The sequence below is a fragment of the Elephas maximus genome, chromosome 4 (assembly GCF_024166365.1).
Source record: "Elephas maximus indicus isolate mEleMax1 chromosome 4, mEleMax1 primary haplotype, whole genome shotgun sequence".
NCBI lineage: Eukaryota > Metazoa > Chordata > Mammalia > Proboscidea > Elephantidae > Elephas > Elephas maximus.
The window spans coordinates 52,589,903-52,612,141 of record NC_064822.1 but is presented as its reverse complement, the minus strand read 5'-3'; the positions used below and the strand labels follow the sequence as shown (position 1 = coordinate 52,612,141).

Genomic DNA, 22,239 nt, shown 5'->3' with positions numbered 1-22,239 from the left:
CTCCATCTTGTGTTTTCCCTATTTTTTTCTTCCCTTTCATAATAGGTGTGATTCCTAATTTTCTTACAGATTTATTGCTCTATGAGGTCTAATGTTGCTTAGTAATCTTTTCGTAGATGATATCTGGTTAGTTGGTGTTTTATGTTCATCAGTTATTACAGCCTGTTCTGTACTAAGAGCATATTGGGATGAAACAAATACAGTTTAGTATTTGAAGCAGGAAAATTGAGTTCATTTTGAGTCAGTTTAGTTTAACTCCCTTTCCTAAAGAAAGAAGAAAACTTTGCTGGCAACCCTGTCACGCACAGCTTTAGAAAGCCAGCAGTCAGCCGTACCTGTTGGTACTGAAAACTAACAGTTGTCCAGATTGGTGAGACTAAAAATAAGTTAGCCAGTGGCTGATTAATTAGCTGCTTATTACACTGAGCTAGTGACCTTATGCTTCTATCCAAAGCCAAGGCTTTGTTGTAGGAATTGAAATAAGCAAAAATCATTGTAGGAATTGAAATAAGCAAAAATTGTTGCCAGGTCGTTGCTGAAACTAAAAAACTTCCAGAAATTATTGTAAACTATATACCTAAGTAAAGCTGATGTTTTAATTATAGATAAGGCTACATTTCTGCTGAGACTGATTGTGTTGATGCTTGTAGATGATTCTAAGACATAAATAACAGAGATTGCTATTGAAATTAAATTAGTCATTGTATTAGGACTCAGTGCCCCTTTTCAGTGCTGTAACACATCTGATGATATGTTTTGATACAGATGCATCCAAGAAATCTGATTCAAATCCATTAACTGAAATACTTAAGTGTCCGACTAAAGTGGTCCTACTAAGGGTAAGAAGCAAAAGAATGAAACCTGTCTGCCTGCCTTTCTTTTTGTGCGTCACCTACCCTATCCCCCTATGCTTTCACCCCCCACGCATGTCACAAAAGTTAAAGAAAACTGAAAATGATATTTCTTCTGCAAATAATACCTTTGGATGGATCCCATGTAAGACTGATTTTAAATTCTTTTTTCACTAGTGTGTGTGTATATATATGTATATATATATATATTCTTTAGGGGGGGTAAATATGGTATTTAAGCATGCAGTGAGTATTTAAAAATATTTGTAATTGCTACACGTTCAGTTTAGTTTATACATTTTAGTGCTTACATGTATGTTTTCATAACATTTTATGAAACTTAATATATTTTTGTTTTAAAAAATACCAACTTTTTGATATTAATGGGATAAAAATTTTTATTATGTCATTTGGGATTAATATCATTTACCCTAATGAAAGAGAATCTTATTTATATATAGCTGTTACGTATCTGGAGCCCTGGTGGCACAGTGGTTAAGAGCTCAGCTGCTAACCAAAAGGTTGGCAGTTCGAATCCACCAGCCACTCTTTGGAAGCCTTATGGGGCAGTTCTACTCTGTCTTGTAGGATTGCTGTGAGTCAGAAGTGAGTTGGCAGCAACAGGCTTGGATTTTTTTTTTTTGTCATCGTTGTTTGGTTATATATCTGTAAATTATGGTTGAATTTATTTTTCTTTGTTTATAGAACATGGTTGGTGCAGGAGAGGTAGATGAAGACTTGGAAGTTGAAACCAAGGAAGAATGTGAAAAATATGGAAAAGTTGGAAAATGTGTAATATTTGAAGTAAGAATGTTTTCTTATGACACTTATATTAACCTAAGTGATAATTGGCAGATGACAAAACATTTTCTATGTATAGAGGCAGAGTATACATAATGTCAGTGAATCCCTGGGTAGTACAAACAGTTAATGCTCTCAGCTGCTGGTGGAAAGGTGGAGAATCAAGTCTATCCAGAGGCATCTGAGAAGAAAGTCCTGGCAATCTACTTGCCAAAAAATCAGTCATCAAAAACGTTAGGAGCACCGTTCTACTCTGACACACATGAGGTCACCATGAGTTGGAATTAACTAGATAGCAATTGTTGGTTGTGGTATACTGTCCAAACCAAAAACCAAACCAATTGCCATTGAGTGGATTCTGACCCATAACAACCCTAAAGGACAGAGTAGAACTGCCCCAGGGTTTCCAAAAATATGGAATGCTTAAATGACTTAGTGTCTTATTACCAAAAGTGGTAGATGTTGATAAATTATTCTTCTCATTTATAACAATTTCAAGTATAAAGACAAGAATAACTTCAAATTTTATCTGGTAAAGAAATAGAAATGTTTCATTTTGCAATTGCAGATTAGTATGATGTTTGAAGACCTTGATCATAGTATACTCAATGGTTTAGTTACCTAGACATGCTTTTGGTTTCAGCCATTTGGCAAATATTTATTCAGGACCTTCTACATACCCAATACTGTATTAAGATTATCTGCAATACAGGAAACATTTTCTGCGCTTTCACTGATGGCATAGTTCAGTTGAAGAAACAACAAAACAAATACATGTAAAATAATAGAGAATATTCAGTTGCTATACTTTTTTTTTTTTTATACTTGGTTATTATACTTGGTAGTTCTGATTATAAGTATAGAAGTTGAGAAAAGAATTAGATAAACAAAAAATAGAGGAGACTTTGTAAATACTATCAGATGTGAGCTGAGCTTTAAAAGGGATGAGTAGGATTTGGATGGGGGATAAGGGATACTCAGATTAACAGTGTCTGGGAGAGAATGAGGAAGACATCTAAATGGAATGGATGGACATTTTAGGAATTAAAAGGAGACATGCTTACATAGATGAAGTGGAGCCATATTATAGAGGTCTTAGACAAAAGAATTTAGACTTAATATAAAAGGTAATGAGAGAAGGATTCAAGATGGCAGCCTAGCTAGATGCACCACACCGTTCCCTCTATTGGAAAGACCCAAGAAACAAAGTGTAACAGATACAGATGACAACCCTGGAACTCTGAGCATCAAATGAAAGGATAGAATTAGATCAAATGCTGACTAGAAAAAGAAACTGAATGACAACAGCAGATGGGGAGAGATCGGGTGGAGGTGCCCTGTCAACCAGTCTGGCACAGCGGGGCCATTTTGAGACAAAACCAACAGCGACCCTGAGTGAGGAGCATGAGAAGACAACATCACAGAACTCCCAATAGGAGGCAGAGAAACTGTGAAGACATACCCAGAGTGAAGCAAGATGAGCAGGACATGAACTGGAGCTAAAGGGAGAAAGTTCAGGAAAAAGGACGAGAGTTTCAGGGATCCCAGTGTTTACAGAGCAGGGAGGAAATCAGGACCCAGACACAGGGTGACTCTCCAGTGGCAGTACGGCGGTACCTGATGGGTAGGGCAAACAGAGCAATAGATGAGTCCCCACCCTCTCTTTTTTTCTTCTTTTTTGTTTTTTCTCTTTCACCCACCTCACAGCTGCCCACCCTGCCCCTCCCCCATTTCAGAGAGCACCTGTGCTAGCCCCAGCCACCTGCCCTGCCCATCCCATACCAGAGAGAGCACCTGTGCCACTCCCAGATGCATGTCCTACCCCTCCCTCACCAGAGAGTGCTTGCTTTCATTTATCAAAACAAAACAAAATCATAACACTTGAATGCTTTGGAGAGAGCAGACAATATCAAATCATATGAAGAAATAAGACAAGATGGCTCAGCCAAAGGACCAAAATAAAGGGGCAAAAAACCTTTCTGAGGAAGAGATGGTAATGGAATTATCTGATAAGGAATTTAAAAGGCGTATATATATAGCGTCCTCAAAGAGATCAAGGAAAACATAGACAAAACCCTAGAAGAATTCAGGAAAACAATACAAGAACAAAATGACAAATAGACAATTAGAGATCATACAAAAACAGCAACTGGAAATCCAAAAGAATTACAATTAAGCATTAGGAATAGATAACTCAGTTGAAGAACATAGAAATAGAATTGGAACAATGGAAGAATTAGCAAAATAGATGACAAATCCCTTGATACTAATTTGAGGAACAATTAGACAAAAAAATGAAAACAAATGAAGAAAGCCTAAGCATTACATGGGATGCTATGAAGGGAAATATTTATGCATGATTGGAATTCCAGAACAGGAGGAGACCAAAAAAGAAAAAAAAAGGCACAGAGAGAATTTTTAAAGATGTCCTGGAAGGAAACTTCCCCAATATCATGAAAGATGAGAAGATTTCCATCCATGAAGTTCAGTGAACCCCATACAGGATAGACTTCAAAGAAAATCACCAAGATACATCATAATCAAACTTGCCAAATGCAAAGTTAAAGCCAGAATTCTGAGAGCAGCTCAAGAAAAAAGAAATATCACCTACAACAGGACTCCAGTAAGACTAAGCTCTGGTTTCTTGGCAGAAACCATGCAGGAAAGAAGGCAATGGGATGACATATGTAAAACTCTGAAAGAAAAGTACTGCCAACCAAGAATTACATACCCAGCAATACTGTCTCTCAAATATGATAGTGAAATTGAGACTTTCTCAGATAAACTGAAATTAAGGGAATTGGTAAAAACCAGATCATCGTTATAAGAAATATTAAAGGGAGTCCTTCACATAGAGAACCAACGACATCAGACAACAACCTGAGAGTAAGCCACATGATGGCATCACCAAGGTGCCAACCCAGATAGAGAAATCTCAAAAGATAAAATTACAGAACTGAAAACGAGGAACCAGATGTCAATCTGTAAGCAATGACTTCAAAACAAAAGAGGGACTAAATGGTGTAGACATAGAATTTCCATATGAAAGGAAGTCATGGCGATAATCAGGAAATAACAGACTGTTTTAAACTTAAGAAGATGAAGGTAAGCATCAGAGTAACCAGGAAGAGAGTTAATAAACCTGGTCACCAAAATAAAGAACAAAACCATACAGACTCAGTAAACACAAAATCAGCAAGAATGAAGGAAATGAAAATACATAAACAAAAAGAACTCAGCACGGAAAATTAGATGGAACAAAGAAAATGGCAACACCGCACACATAGCATAACAAAATGAGAGCAGTAAATTTGTACCTGTCAATAATCACACTGTAAATGTTTTAAATGTACCAGCCAAGAGATAGAGAGTGGCAGAATGGGTAAGAACACATGACCCATCAATATGTTGCCTACAAGAGACACACCTTAGAAAGACATGAATAGGTTAAAAGTCAAATGATGAAAAAATATATATCATGAAAACTAACCAAAAAAGAGCAGGAGTGGCAGTATTAATCTCTGATAAAATAGACTTTAAATCAAAATCCATCTATAAGAGACGGGGGGGCGGGGGGGCATCATATAACGATTAAAGGGACAATCCACCAAGAAGACATAGCTGTAATAAATATCTATGGACCCAGTGACAGAGTTCCAAAATGCATAAAACAAACTCTTAACAGCATTGAAAAGAGAAATCGGCAGTTCCATAATAATAGCTGGAGACTTTAACACACCACGTTAGATGAAGGACAGAGCAAATAGAAACTAAGCAGAGACACAGAAGACCTAAATAACACCATCAACTTAACTTCATAGACGTGTACAGAACATTCCATCCAACACTGGCACAGTATATACATTCTTCTTCAACGTACATGAATCATTCTCCAGAATAGACCATAATTTAGGCCACAGAGCAAGCCTCAATAAATTCAACATTGAAATAATACAAAGCACCTTTTCTGATCACAATACTATAGAAATCAGTAACAGGAAGAACAGGGGAAAAAAATCAAATGCATGGAAACTGAATAACGCCTTGATGATGAACCACACTGAGTAACAGAAGAAATTAAAAATAAAATTAAAAAATTACTAGAATCAAATGAGAATGAAAATACAACATACCAAAACCTGTGGGACACAGCAAAAGCAGTGCTTAGCAGAGAATTCAAAGCAATAAATGCACACATCAAAAAAGAAGAAAGGGCCAAATCAATAGCTTAACCCCACAACTTGAAAAAATAGAAAAAGAGCAGCAAAAGAAGCCCACAGTCACCAGAAAAAAAGAAATAACAAAGATTAGGGAAGAAATAAAGGAAATGGAAAACAGAAAATGTAAAGAATCAGCAAGACTAGAAATTTGTTCTTTGAGAGGATCAATAAACAAACCACTGGCCAAATTGACAAACATAAAAAATGAGAAGATGCAAATAACCAAAATAACAAATGAGATGGGCAACATTACAACAGAACCAGCTGAGATAAAAAAAGGATTATAACAGTATACCCTGAAAAACTACTCCAACAAATTTGAAAACCTGGAAGAAATGAGCAAATTTCTAAAAACACACTACCTACCTAAACTAATACAAACTGCAGTAGAAAATTTAAACAGACCCATAACAGAAGAAGAAATTGAAGAGATTTAAAAAAAACCTTCCAGCAAAAAAAAAAAGCCATGGCCCAGATGGCTTTACTGGAGAATTCTACCAAACATTCAGAGAAGAGTTGACATCAATCCTACTCAAACTATTCCAGGACATAGAAAAAAAGAAATACTCCCAAATTCATACTATAAAGCCAGCATACCTCTCATATCAAAGCCAGGCAAAGACATCACTAAAATGTATAGACCAGTATCCCTCGTGAATATAGACACAAAAATTCTCAACAAACTCTTAGCCAACAGAATTCAACAACATACAAAAAAAAATAATACAGCATGACCAAGTGGGATTCATTCCAGGCATGCAAGGATGGTTTCACATTAGAAAATCAATCAATGTAATTTACTACATAAATAAGACAAAGGAAATTAATCACATGATCATTTCAATTGGTGTAGAAAAGGCATTTGATAAAATCCAAAACCCATTCTTCATAAAAACTGAGCAAAATAGGAGTAGAAAGAAAATTCCTAAATAATAGGCATATATACAAAACCAACAAACAATATTATTCTCAATGGAGAGATACTGAAAAGATTCCCCTTGAGAATGGGAATGAAACAAGCATGCCTTTTATCACCACTATTATTTGATATTGTACTAGAAGTCCTGGCTAGAGCAATAAGGCAAGAAAGAGAAACAAAAGAAATCCAAATTGGTAAGGAGGAAGTAAAGCTATTCCTGTTTGCAGGTGACATGATCCTGTACATAGAAAGTTCCAGATACTCTACAAGAAAGCTACTGGGACTGATTGAATGATTTAGCAAAGTGGTAGAATACAACATATAAAAATAAGTCAAATTCCTGTACACTAACCAAGAGAACTCTGAAAAGGAAATCAGGAAAACAGTACCATTTATAGTAGCCCCCCAAAAGATAAAATACTTGGGAATAAACCTAACTAGGGAGCCCTGGTAGTGCAGTGATTAAGCGTTAAGGCTGCCAACCAAAAGATAGCAGTTCAAATCTACCAGTCATTCTTCGGAAACTCTATGGGGCAGTTCTACTCTGTCCTATAGGGTCACTGACCCAGAATTGACTTGACAGCAATGAGTTTGGGTTTAGGGACATAAGAGATTTATACAAAAAAAACTACTGCAAGAAACCCAGAGAGATGTATAAATGAAAACCGTACTATGCTCACGGCTAGAAAGACTTACCATTGTGAAAATGACAGTACTACCCAAAGCAATATACAGATATAATGCAACCCCAATCCAAATTCTAAAACATTCTTTAACAAGATGAAAAAACTGATCACCAGCTTTGTATGGAAAGGAGAAAGGCCCTAGATAAGTAAAGCATTACTGAAGAACAACAAAGTAGGAAGCCTCACGCTCCCTGATCTCAGAACCTAATATATAGCCACAGTAGTCAAAACAGGCTGGTACTGGTACCACGATAGACACGTAGACCAATGGAACAGAATTGAGTACCCGGAAAAAAAAACAGCCACCTACGTACAGCTTGTCTTTGACAAAGGGTCAAATCCAGTAAATGGGAAAGAGATAGTCTCTTCATCAAACGGTGCAAGCAAAACTGGATATCTATTTGCAGAAAAATGAAACAGGATCCATACCTCATACCATACACAAAAACTAGAGATGGATCAAAGACCTAAATGTAAAACCTAAAACCATAAAGATCGTAGAAGAAAAAATAGGGACAAACCTAGGAGCCTTAATTAATGACATAAACAGACTATCAGTCATAACTGAAAAAGCACAAGCAGCAGAAGATAAACTAGACAATTGGGACCTCCTGAAAATCTAATGCTTATGCTCATCAAGACTTTCCAGAAGAGTAAAAAGAGGACCCACAGACTGGGAAAAAATTTGTTGCACATGACATGCTTGACAAGGGTCTAATTTCTAAAATTTATAGAAAACTCCAATAACTCAACAACAAAAAGACAAACAGCCCAATTAAAAAATGGGTAAAGGACATGAACAGACACTTCACCAAAGGAGACATCCAAGCAGCTAACAAATACATAAAGAGATGCTCACAATCATTAGCCATTTGAGAGATGCAGATCACAATGAGATAACATCTCATACCTCTAATAATGACACTGATCAAAATAACAAACGCTGGAGAAGCTGTGGGGAGATTGGAACTCTCCTACACTGCTGGTGGGAATGTGAAATGGTACAATCACTATGGAAAACAATATGGCACATCCTCAGAAAGCTAGAAATACCATGTGATCCAGCAACCCCACTCCTGGGTATATATCCTAGAGAAACAAGAGCCGTGACATGAATAGACATGCACACCAGTGTTCATTGCAGCATTATTTACAATAGCAAAAAGATGGAAACAACCTAAGTGCCTGTCAGTGAGTGAATGGATAAACAAACTGTAGTACATACACACAGTGGAATATTACGCAGTGTTAAAGAGGAACAGTGAATCTTCAAAACACCTCACAACATAGATGAACCTGGAGGACATTATGCTGAGTGAAATAAGTCAATCACAGACCACTATATAAAAAGTCAGGAAAAAGTTTTCACACAGAAGCATTCTTTGATGGTTACCAGGGATGGGGGTTGGGGGACCACTAACAAAATATTAGACATGTATTTACTTTGGTGAAGGGAAAGATAATACACAATATGGGAGATCAGCACAACTTAAGGTAAAGGAAGACACTGAAAGGTACACAGGAGTAAAAGGCAACAACAGTAAATACTAATACAATCCTGTCGTGCAGCAACAGTAATAAGAAACAGTAATGTACAAGTGGATACATCGGTAGGTATGTAAGCTGAAGAGGGGTGGGAGGGCCTGTGGAAGCACACTCATGTACATATATTTGTGTACATGCTACAAATATACCCATGTATACAATAGTGTGCACAGGGAAAACAGTCATGAAAACTTGTTAGCCACAACTGTCCACCTCCCAGGACTGAGATACGGGGCCTGCAGGCTAGGGACCATAGTCTCGGGACATCTAAGTCAGTTGGCATATCATAATTCATATAGACAGTGTTCTATATCCTGCCTTGGTGAGTAGCAACTGGTGAGTAGTCTTCAAAGGTTTCAAGTGGTCATCTAGGATATTTCGATTCGTCTCTTCCCATATGGAACAAAGAAGGGTGAAGAACACCGAAGACTCAAAGACCAAAGGACTAGTGAACCACATGAACGATGGTGTCCAGTAGCCTGAGACCAGAAGAACTAGATGGTGCCCAGCTACTACCACTACCAGCTGCCCTGACTGGGATCACAGTAGTAGGTTATGGATGGAGTGGGAGAGAAAAGTAGAACAAAATTCAAACTCATAAATAAGAACCAGACTTACTGGCCTGATTGAGACTGGTGGAATCCCTGAGGCTGTAACCCTTAGACACCCTTCAATCTTGGAACTAAAATCACTCCCAGAGATCACATTATAGCCATACAATAGACAGGCCTATAAAATGAATAACAGAGGAATGTATACCTCAGAACAATCAACTATATGAGACCTAAAGGGCAGTGTTTGCCCAAAAGCAAAGAGTTCAGAGGAACTGTAGGGGCAGGAAAGCTGGGTAAATGGACACAGAACCCATGGAGAAAGGTGAGAGAATGCTGACACATTCAAGGGTTTGCATCCAGTGTCACCAAAATTGTGTATAAATTGTTGAACGGGAAGCTAATTTGCTGTGTAAACTTTGACCTAAACAATAAAATGTTAAGAAAAAAAAAAGACATTGAGAGTACTAATGTATTTTATTTAAAATTTCTGCTTTTCTTCTATGTTGTGTTACTGTCTGTTGACTGCATAGTTATTCGTGTACGTGTTAGCAGGCATAGAACTTCCAGGAGATCAAAGGCCATCTTGCTTAGCTGCATGTTCCCAGCACTTAACACAGTGCCTGTTATAAAAACAGATACTCAACAAAATTTTGATGACAAATTATACTCAATTTGTTGATATTTGACTACTGCTTGGCTGTGTATGATGATAATTTGAATACTTACAGATATCATTTAAGATAGATAACTCACACATTCCGTGATACCTCAATTGATAACTACCCATTATACTTGGTGTTTCTTTTCCAGATTCCTGGTGCCCCGGATGATGAAGCAGTACGAATATTTTTGGAATTTGAAAGGGTTGAATCAGCAATTAAAGGTAAATTGTACATCTAAAGATTAAGAATAAAGAAGTTGAATTTTTATCTTAACCTTTATAAAGAAAATATGTTCTTGTAATGTCTTATAGGATACCTGTATTAACCAACTGTTTTTCTGTTTGCCTTTTAGCTGTTGTTGATCTGAATGGGAGGTATTTTGGTGGACGGGTGGTGAAAGCATGTTTCTACAATTTGGATAAATTCAGGGTTTTGGATTTGGCAGAACAAGTTTGATTTTAAAAACCTAGAACACGAGTCATCTCTGATGATCCTTAAATGAGCTACAGGCTGAGCAAAGAAGACAAAGGTGGCAGCCTCTGTGACTGTTGGGTTCTGAGACTCTTGGAAGGACTTCTAAGATACGTTGATTGATTCCTTTTTTATTTTGTGGTTTTTTAATATAGTATAAAAATCCTTTAAAAAAAAAAAAACAGAACAAAACAATCTGTGTGCCTCTCTGGTTGTTTCTCGTTTTTTTTTTATCACCACTTGTGAGTTGATTACATTTTTTCCTAGGATTTCACAGCTGATTCTCAAGTGTTCCATTGATAATAGCATCTCTTGCACTAAAAAAATCTAGAAAGTTTTGGGACATGGGATTGCATTAAGTTATCCTTTGCTTTTTTTTCTTTGATTTTTCTTTCTTTTTTTATAAAATCCACCAGTTACCAAACTGTAGCTTCGTAAATTCCATAATAAAGCATCTTGGCAGTCTGCCGAAGGTGAAAATGTCTGCTTTCTCTAACAGAGAAATTCTTCTTACTGACTCCAGTTGTAGAAAAACTCTTTACCACCTGAACTAAGATTGAAGAATCGTGAGCCTACCACAACCTGTTTGGATGAATCTTTTGCCATTAAACTCAGTCACACTAGGGTTTGCGATGAGTTTAGGGGTTCATGGGTTTAGAAATCATGAATTTAGCATTTTGCTTTCAGCGATTCAAGCATAGTCTTTAGTGTAGATCAGACAAGACAAGTTAATTCAAAACCTAGCAGGTGCATTGTAAATGTGTGCCCAATTATGTTTTGGAAATGGCGGTTCCTTGGGGTCATATTTCTACTGGCAACATTTTGCAATACTGTTAGTTATGTGTAATTTTAAATTTTATAAAATTCATCTACTGCCAGTTAATATAATTCTGCAATTGTGCAGAAATTGTACCACTGAAATGCGGTGGTATGTATGTTTTAAAAATTTAGCAAGACCATGAAAAAGAAAACATAATATTTGGTACTGAGGTTCATTGTCAGAACAGGAGGTATTTCCAGAATATACTTGTGCCTGTATTCTGTTCCTTGCTTGCCCAGATACCAACTGCACGTGTGAGTTCCCTGAGGTGCCAGCTAAAGGACATGTATCTATGTTGTCTCTTTAGGTTATAACAACATGAACGCATATTGTGATCCTTAAGTGGGGGGGGGGGAGAAAGAACTCAACATTTCTTTGCATCCCTGAACTTGGTTTGGAGACATAAGGAATATTCTGACCCTTTTTAAAAAAGGATTTTCTCATGTTTTTATTTAACATAAATAAAAGAATAACATTTTATCTTTTGTGGTATTATTTACTTAATTGAATTAATACTCAAGTTTCATGATAAAAGATGTAAATATTCTATTAGTTTGGGTTAAAGAATATACGGTAGGAGAGTTGGAGAGTTACAGAGTTGAACTTTTTGCAGGACATAAGAATCGAAAGCAGCCCTGAAACTTGGGCCGTGTAACCTGTGGAATTAGGTATATGAATGTTAAAGTGGATACCACATCTGGGCTTATAAATGTCTAAATGTGCTATGCTGAATATTATGTGTCATTTCAATTTGTATAAACTTTAATGTTCTTAAGGTATAATTTCCACATGGCCCTTAGTGTTTGCATTATTGTTACGCTTTATAATATTGTTTATTTGCATTTAGATGGCTTTTTCTGGCATTCTCATGATCAACGAGAGATGCGAGTGACTTACACTACTATGGTTTTAACGGGCATGGGCACAACTTAGTAACTGTCTTAATTTCTTTGTTATTTGTCAAATTATACATAAGTGCATTTATCATTTAACACATGCAGTGAATTCCTAGTACTGGAATAATTGCTAAAAATCTTTGTCCTTGGGAAATTTGAGATTAATTTTCAATATTAACCTAAAATAGAAAGGTTTGGTGTAGTAAACATCATTCTTGGTGTCCCTGTCCCCCCATGATCTTTTGAAAATCCTTTGGGGAATCTCTCACATGAGCTCCGCCTCCCTAAGGTAGAGATTCTTGCAGCTCAAGCAGGAGCACGTACTTCAGGTTGGAACAGAACTTAGTAAAGAGTCACTCTCGCAGTTTATAGCAAGAGTAGGCCCGGTGTTTAGCATTTGGGCAGCAGTGGCAGAGACTTTGCCATCCAGTAGTGGGATTTATATTTGGTGTGTCTGGCAGGACAGTCTTTGTGGAGCAGTTTGTAGATGTGTTTTGGGCATTTTCTTGTATTTAAAACCTCCAAACTTGACCCTGGCCTGTCTGGAGATTGTTTGCTATCTAATGTTTTATAAATTCCTTTTCTGCTTAAACAGGCTAAAATGAGTTCTCTCATTTGCAGCTAAGAACCCTGATGAACAATTTGATGTCTGTAATTGCAAACGACAAATACTAAAAGATGAAGGAGTTAGGATTAGCAAGGACCCACATATCCTATGCTGAAAAATTGGTGAACTCAGCTATTTGCTGGTGAGACATTTGCCTGTTACACTTTGGAAATCAGACCAGAGTGGTGTTGAGGGTAATAATAGAGAATCTAGAGAATGCTGGCATGTGTTGGTCACTTCTTAGGCAGTTGTAGTGGCACAGATTTTGGTGCCAGCCTGCCTGGTTTCAAATCATGGTTCTACCACCTATTCACTGTGTGACCATGTACCTCAGGCACCTCATCTCAAAATGGAAATGATAATCATACCTGCTTCTTAGGGTTGTTAGGGGAACTCAGTAAATGTACATGGAAAACAGTGACACATGCTAAGTGTTAAGTGCAAGCTGCAAAGCCCTGCAAAAAGGAATAAAATCAGATGAAGAGGACACTGATTTGAAAGCAGAGTGATGAAGAAAATACAGCCCCGCTAAGATACTCTTCCACTGCCTGTCAGTTTGTTGTGCTGTGGTGGCTTGCATGTTGCTGTGATGCTCAGTATTCCAAATGGTGAACAGGTTTCAACAAGATGGAGTCCCTGGGTGGTGCAAACTGTTAAGTGCTTAGCTCCTGACCAGAAGGTTGGAGGCTCAAGTCCACTCAGAGGTCCCTCGGAAGAATGACCTAGCAATCTACTTCTGAAAAGTCAGTTGAAAATCCTATTGAGCATAGTTCTACTCCGACACACATGAGGTTATCATGAGTCAAAATCTACTCAATGGCAACTGGTTCAGACTAAGGCCTTGCGATCTACTTCCAAAAATTAGCCAGTGAAAACCCTATGGATCAAAACAATATTACCCGATAGAGTGCTGGAAGATGAGCCCTCTAGGGTGGAAGGTGCTCAGAATTGACAATTGCAACAGTGGACTCACACTGCAGTTAGCAGATGATGTGGGACCAGGCAGCGTTCTTCATTCTGTTGTGCATGGGGTCACCGTGAGCTGGAGCAGACTTGGTGGCAACTAACCAACAACAAAAAGAAGCTTGCAACTTGTCATGTAGGTTGATTGTGAGTCCCAAGAGTCAGTCTTGGTGTGGTAAAACAAACCATAACTAAAACTAAACCAAAGGGCCCAATAAGCAGTCTTAGCAGGAGTGGAGATTGGGGCCTTGCAAAAATGGAATTAAAGGTGTTACTTTTCCACTTCCAATGATGGTTTTTAACTGTCTTAAGACAATCGCCATTAAGGTAAGGGAGAAGGAACAGCATAGCACCAGGGACCAGGGGTTAACAAGGACAACATTTCTCAGTTTAAAGGCAATGTAGGTAGGATTTTGTTTACTGAAGGATGGAATGTGCAGTTATCCTGATTGGTCTGCCGTTGTGTGTTAGGTCATGTGTTGAGGGTAGATAACTTGTCTTTTTAGCTGCAGGTTACTGGACCACATAGGGCCCCATTTGAACCTGATGGGGAAAACTGCATTACACCCAGAGCTTTCAGACTGGAATCAATACCTGGAAGAGACTTGTGGAGTTGCCTTCTTTAGAGAGGGGATGAGTGCTTTTTAGTGAACATATAGGAAGGATGATTTATATTGGGGGTGGGGGGAGCCAAAGAGGTAGACTGGCAGACGCTGCACATCCCAACACCTATTCCCAAAATTCTCACTTCTATTTTATACCTGTATTTGAAAGCCTGGAAAAACTAAATTCTTACCTGGAGCTAGGGGTGGCCACGGGGCATTCCTGGCCAATAAACTAAGTAGCAATGTGTGGGTAGTGTCTAGAAATGCTTTTTGCTTTCCTGATTAAAGGGAGCAGATGCACTGCCCTTTCCCTTTTCCCTGACACAATGTGGTTGTGATAACAGAGCCATGGCAGCCATTTAGTGAAATAACTTCAGGCAACTAACCAACAGGCCCAGGATGGCAGAGGAAAGGCTTTTGTCAGTTCAGTAGGCTGCTACAACTGACCAGGGCTGAACCACTGGAAGGTGGTTCCACTTTGGCTTCAGCTGAATTCATTGGTCGCTGATGCAGTCTGTCTGCTGCCCAAAATGTAATACATTCAAGCGCTGGGGAAAAAATTCTGCAGATAATTAAAAATTACCTGTTAGTGTAAAATGTTAGAGACTGTTTTCTCCTGGTTTGGTTTGCCTGTAAGTAGTCCCTATTTCAACAGAGAGAATTCAGTGCTTGATTTTAACAAGCCTTTCTTTGTCAATTACTACGTATAGGTAATGTCTTCAGTACTGGGAATGTAAATGTGACTAATAGACCTTGCTCTCAAAGAGTTCATTGTCTATTCAGAGAGAGACAAAAGCAAAAACAATGCTAGATGAAAGGTGCTAAAATAGATAAATCATTAGGCTGAGCTCTCCGGGGTTAGAGACATTGCTTTCATCTCTAGTCCCAGAATCTAGAGTATGTCTGGTACACAATAAATTCTCAGTAAATCTACTGAAACATCATAGATGACTGAGCAGATCTTTTTGGTGTGAGGAGCCTGAGACAGCAATTAAGAAGAGGTGTTTTATGGTAGGTCTTGGAGGACGAGTAGGGGTTTGCCAGCTGGAAGGGCAGAAGGAGGACTTTCCAGACCTGCAAGGCAAAGACAGGAGTGTTAGCACTACCCTCTTGTCCTTAAGGACAGAATGTCTGCATAAATTATTTGGAATTCTTCTGCACAAAAGATTTGTTTACGTACCCTCATTTATTTATGTAATCAGTATGGACTCATGAATATGTATTTTATACTCTGAATTATAAGCCAGTACTGCTTTATTTTGTTGCTCAAATTGTTTCAGCTTTGGCCACTGGGAGCTCTTTTCTCTTGGCTCCCATGTCCTTTTGTCTGTCTGTCTCCATCTCTAATCCATTGCTACATGGATCATTCTAGTCACCTCCCCATGCTTATGTGTAATCTCCCACTTCAAGTGAGAAACCTGGCTTCCATTTGCCATCCATTTAATTGTTTATTTCCAGTATACATGTTCAGCAGTATCAGAGTTGTTAACCCATACCCCTGTGGGAAACAAGTTGATTGACTAGAGTACAATACTTATGTATATATAGCTCCTCTTTCCTTTAGTGTTACCAACTCATTTACAAAGTTACTTAGGTCAACACCTTATGCCCCTACCCCAATCTTCAATGAGGTTGTTTTATATGTTTGTAATTCATTTAGATTCTTTTGTCATATTATGTATTCCATCCTGGGATCTTCTACCTCCCAAATGTTTTTTTTAATTTGCATATGTTAATATTTACTCTTTGTGTGGCAGAGTATTATGGGTTGACAAATGCTTAATGTCTTGTATTCACCAATACGATATCATACAGAATAGTTTCACTGCCCTAAAACTCCCATCCCACCCCCCACCCTTGGTAACCATTGATTTGTTTACTGTCTATAGCTTTACCATTTCCACAATGTCATATAATTGGAATCATTTAGTATGTAGCTTTTTTAGATGGTCTTCTTTCACTTAGCAGTATGCATTTAAGATTCACCCCGTCTTTGTGGCTTCATAGCTCATTTCTGTTTTATCAACAAACAATATCCCATGTGTACATGTACTACAATTTCTTTATCCATTCATCTATTGAAAGACATCATGCTTCCGGTTTTTGATTATAAATAAAGCTGCTATATTCACATGCAGGTTTTTGCGTGGACATAAGTTTTCAAATGAATTGTGTAAATGCCTAAGAGCGTTAATGAACTACAAAGCACCACGAGCCTTACAATGAAAAATGACAGCCCTGTGCTCTACACCTCCCCTGAAAGAACTACTTTCAACTTTTTGTAGCTATGTTGCTTCTGGTATGCCTCCATATTTATAAATATTATTTAGAATATATATCCATGTAAGGCTACTTCCCCACTCTTCTTCCTTTCCTAAACAGGTGTCACAGGAGAATATACTCAGCATTCACAGCCTTGACTTCCATTCAGTCTTCGACCCACTACAATTCGAGAATAAATCAAGAAAAAGGTAACATTCAAGAAAACGGGTTCCAATATGGGTTGTTGTTGTTAGGCGTTGTTGAGTCAGTTCCAGCTCATATCAACCCTGTGTACAACAGAACGAAACATTGCCCAGTCCTGCGCCATCCTCACTATAGTTATGCTTGAGCCCACTGTTGCAGCCACTGTGTCAATCCATCTTGTTGAGGGTCTTCCTCTTTTTCTCTGACCCTCTACCAAGCATGTTTTTCTTCTCCAGGAACTGGTCCCCCCTGATAACAGTCCAAGATCCATGAGACCATTCTGGCCATCCTTCTAATGAGCATTTTGGCTGTATTTCTTCCAGGACAGATTTGTTCATTCTTCTGGCAGGCCATGGTATCGTCAATATTCTTTGCCAATACTATAATTCAAAGGCATGAATTCTTCAGCCTTCCTTATTCATTGTCCAGCTCTCACAAGGATACGAGGCAATTGAAAACACCATGGCTTGGGTCAGGCACACCTTACTCTTTAAAGTGACATCTTTGCTTTTGAACATTTTAAAGAGGACTTTTGCAGCAGATTTGCCCAATGCAATATGTTGTTTGATTTCTTGACTGTTGCTTCCATGGGCACTGATTGTGGATCCAAGTAAAATGAAATCCTTGATGACTTCGATGTTTTCTCCATTTATCATGACATTGCTTATTGATCCAGTAGTGAGGATTTTGTTTACCTTTATGTTGAGGTGTAAGCCATACCGAAGGCTATGGTCTTTGATCTTCATCAGTTAAGTGGTTCAAGTTCTCTTTACTTCAGGAAGCAAGGTTGTGTCATCTGCATATTGCAGGTTGTTAATGAGTCTTCCTCCAATCCTGATGCCATGTAATCTTCACATAATCCAGCTTCTGAGATTATTTGCTCAGCATACAGATTGAATAAGTACGGTGAAAGGATACATCCCTGACACACACCTTTCTTGACTTTAAAACATGCAGCATCTCCTTGTTCTTTTCAAATGACTGCCTCTCGGCCTATGTACTGGTTCCTCGTGAGCACAATTAAGTGTTCTGGCATTCCCGTTCTTCACAATGTTATCCATAATTATGATCCACACAGTTGAATGTGTTTGCATAGTCAATAAAACACAGGTAAACATCTTTCTGGTGTTCTCTGCTTTCAGCCAGGATCCATCTGACATCAGCAATGGTATCCATCGTTCTGCATCCTCTTCTGAATCCAGCTTGAATTTCTGGCAGTTCCCTGTTGAGGTACTGCTGCAACCACTTTTGAATGATCTTCGGAAATTTTACTTCTGTATGATATTAATGATATTGCTCCATAATTTCTGCATTCTGTTGGATCACCTTTCTTTGGAATGGGTACAAATATGAATCTCTTCCAATCGGTTGGCCAGGTAGATGTCTTTGAAATTTCTTGGCATAGACGAGTGAGCACCTCCAGTGCTGCATCTGTTTGTTGAAACATCTCAATTGGCATTCTGTCAATTCCTGGAGCCATTTTTTCACCAATGCCTTCAGTGCAGCTTGGACCTCTTCCTTCAGTACTGTTGGTTCTTGATCATATGCTACCACCTGAAATGGTTGAACATCAATTTGGTCCAGTAACTGTGTATTTCTTCTATCTTCCTTTGATGCTTCCCATGTTGTTTAATATTTTCCCTGTAGAATCTTTCATTATGGTAACTCAAGGTTTGCTCTCCAATATGGGAGAGAGGGAAAACTAATTCCCAAGACAATGGTGAAATAAAGTCTTGGACTGATGGCTGTGCAAAAGGCAAAGAGAGCAATCAATCTATATTGGAGCAAGAAGATGGAGAATTCCCAGAAGGATATCTCCAAAGGAGAAAATGGAATTGATTTATTACATACGTGGAGTCCCTGGGTGGTGCAAACAGTTAATGTGTTTAGCTACTAACCAAAAAGTTGGAGGCTTTAGTCCACCCAGAGGTGCCTTGGAAGAAAGGCCTGGTGATCGGCTTCCAAAAAATCAGCCATTGAAAACCTTATGGAGCACAGTTCTACTTTGACACATGAGGTCTCCATGAGTTGGAATAACCTTGGCAGCGAGTGAATGAATACCATGAAAATGTTATATAATAAAGAAAATTAATCATAATATATTACTGGCTCAGTTAATACTATGCAAAAGATCATAATAATTTAAATTCACATTATTGAGTTTTCTTTTTTTATGTTTCTTTATGACTAACTTGAGTAAATGTGGAGAGAAGGGTAGGAAGGAGTGCTAGAAGGCTAACCTCTTGCCTTCCATTTTCTACAAAGTTAGTGAATTGTTAAAATTCTTTTTGTCTCTCCTGTGTTGGACCCTTTGTGCTGTATCCTATGCCTATACTCTTGGTTTCCTCTCTATTTTTGGTTGAGCTTACCCTCCAGTAGCTTCCTTTTCTCAGAAAGCTACATTTTTTTGAGACTTTGCATGTCAGAAAATATCTTAATTCTGTTGTATTTAATTGATAGAGACATAGATAACTGCTGTCGAGTAGACTCTGACTCAAGGCAATTTTATGTACGGTGAATGAAACTTTCCTCAGTTCTACATCATCATGATAGCCACCATGTTCAAGTCCATTGCTGCAGCTATCATTCCATTCCATCTCACCAAGGGTCTCCCTTGCCCTTTTTGGTCCTCTGCTTCATGAAATATGGTGTCCTCCTACAGCGACTGAGCCCTCCTGATGACATGTCCAAAACAAGCAAGTCAGACAATGTTCTGTTGTGATCCATAAGGTTTTCATTGGCTAATTTTCAGAAGGAGATCTCCAGGCCTTTCTTTCTGTCTTAATCTTGAAGTCCCATTGAAATCTGTCCACTATGGGAGACCCTGCTTTGAATTACCGGTGGCAAAGCTTCCAGCGTCACAGCAACACCTAAGCCACCATAGTACAACAAACTGACATTGACTGATAATTGATAATTTGACTAAATATGAAATTCTTGGTTACAATCTATTCTCCCTTCGGATTTTAAAGATATTAGTACATTGTCTTCTTGCTTCCAATACTGCTATTGAAAAAATCAGTATCATTCTTTATGACCTGTTTTTTCATCTCTGAATATTTTGGAATCACCATTCTGAAGTTCATGATTATGTGTCTTGGTGTGGATCTGTCTTCATTCATTATTGCTGGGCATTTAGGATGAGCTTTTTCATCCTGGAAATTTATACCCTTTGTGGAGATTTTTCTTATACTGTTTCTTTGATAATTTCCTCTCCTTCCTTTACTGTATCTCTTTTTCTGGAACTTTAATAGTCATTTTATTTCTGCATTGATGTCCTATATTTCTTTTTATCTTTTCTCTCTTACTTTTTAATCTCATAGTTTTTTGTTTTTTTTTTTGTTCCAGCTACTTAGAGATTGCCGCTGCTTTATCCTCTAACTCTTCAAAGTTCTTCTCACCTTTCCCTTACAGTACTTGTTAGTGAACTTGATAGTCAACAAGTACTATCGGATGACATTGCAAAGAATGAGAATTCCAGGACGTTTAATTTTGCTCATGCAGAATCTGTACACAGACCAAGAAGCAGTCTTTGGAACAGAGCAAGAGAATAAACAAAACCCCAAACCTGTTGCCATCAAGTCGATCCCAACTCATAGTGACCCTATAGGACAGAGTAGAACTGGCCCATAGGGTTTCCAAGAAGTGGATGGTGGATTTGAACTGCTGACCTTTTGGTTAGCAGACAAGCCCTTAACCACTACACTACCAGGGCTCTGAACAAAGGGATACTGAGAGGTTTAAAATCAAAAAGGTGTGCATCAGGGTTGTATCTTTTCAGCATACTTATTCAATCTCTATGCTGTGAAAATAATCCAAGAGGCTGGACTCTATGAAGGAGAATGCGGCATCAGGATTGGAGGAAGACATGTTAACAACCTATTGTAAGCAGATGACACAACTTTGCTTGCTGAAACCAGAGAACTTGAAGCACTTCCTGATAAAGATCAGGGGCTATGGCCTTCAGTATAGATTACACCTCACATAAAGAAAATAAAAATCTTGACAACTGGACCAATAAGCAACATCATGATAAATGGAGAAAAGATTGAAGTTGTAAAGAATTTCATTTTACTTGGATCTATATTCAGTGCCCATGGAAGCAGTGGTCAGGAAATCAAATGATGTATTGCTTTGGGTGAATGTGCTGCAAAAGACCTCTTTAAAGTGTTAAAAAGCAAAGATGTCACCTTGAGAACTAAGGTATGCCTGACCCAAGCCATGGTGGTTTCCATCACCTCATATGCATGTGAAAGCTGGACAAAGAATAAAGAAGACTGAAGAAGAATTGATACCTTTGAATTATGGTATTAGTGAAGAATACTGAATATACCATGAACTGACAGAAGAACAAACAAGTCTGTCTTGGAGGAAGTACAGCCAGAGTGCTCCTTGAAAGCAAGGATGGTGAGGCTTCGTCTTACATACTTTGGACATGTTATCAGGAGGGACCATTCCCTGGAAGAAGACATCGTGCTTGGTAGAGAGTCAGTGAAAAAGAAGAAGACCCTCAACTAGATGGAATGACACAGTGGCTGCAACAATGGGCTCAAACATAGCAATGATTCTGAGGATCACACAGGACTGGGCAATGTTTCATTCTGTTGTGCATAGGATTACTACAAGTTGGAACCAACTCAATGGCACCTAACAACAACAACAATTACAGTCATTCATATAAACAGCACCTAACAACAACAATCCTCTAACTCTTCTATTATTTATTCTGCTATTTTTCATATATAAGATCTCTCTTTTGATCTCTTTATTTTTGATGGCACTCTTTTCTTATCTCATAGATGTATCATTTTATTTTACCCTCTTGAGGATAATAATTTGATGATATTTAAAAAAATAATTTCTTTGTTCCTTGAATTTTCTCTGTTTTCTACAGGTTCCTTTTTACAATTTGATTTGGTCCCTGTCTTTCATATTAGAGGCTTTCCTCAAATCTCTGGAAATTTTTTTTGACACCCTTTCACATTTCAGAGTGAGACTCTAAAAGCTAACTGGAAGTTTTGATGTAGTATGGATCTGGTCAACAGTACGGTGATCATATGGGGATCCAGTCATTTTCTTAAGTGACCTTCCATTATATGAGTGTCTTTTCTCTTAGGGTTTTCAGTTTCTTCAGAGAGAGATCCTCCAATCTCCTACTGAGGGGTCGGAAGTT

The 22,239-nt window shown here is 38.1% G+C and overlaps 1 protein-coding gene across 2 annotated transcripts in view; it reads left to right on the top strand.

The window, feature by feature from the left end:
• The window catches only part of RBM17 (RNA binding motif protein 17), a 43,621-nt gene extending 26,930 nt beyond the window's left edge, over window positions 1–16,691 (top strand). Inside the window, exons 9-12 of one of the 2 annotated variants that reach the window (XM_049882039.1) lie at window positions 766–839; window positions 1,557–1,655; window positions 10,387–10,459; window positions 10,591–16,691. In XM_049882039.1, the coding sequence (XP_049737996.1) occupies window positions 766–839; window positions 1,557–1,655; window positions 10,387–10,459; window positions 10,591–10,694 (350 nt within the window). In that variant the 3' untranslated portion in view covers window positions 10,695–16,691. The remainder of the gene's footprint in view (window positions 1–765; window positions 840–1,556; window positions 1,656–10,386; window positions 10,460–10,590) is intronic. The other variant, XM_049882038.1, reaches the window with a different exon arrangement.
• Window positions 16,692–22,239: the final 5,548 nt, after the last annotated feature.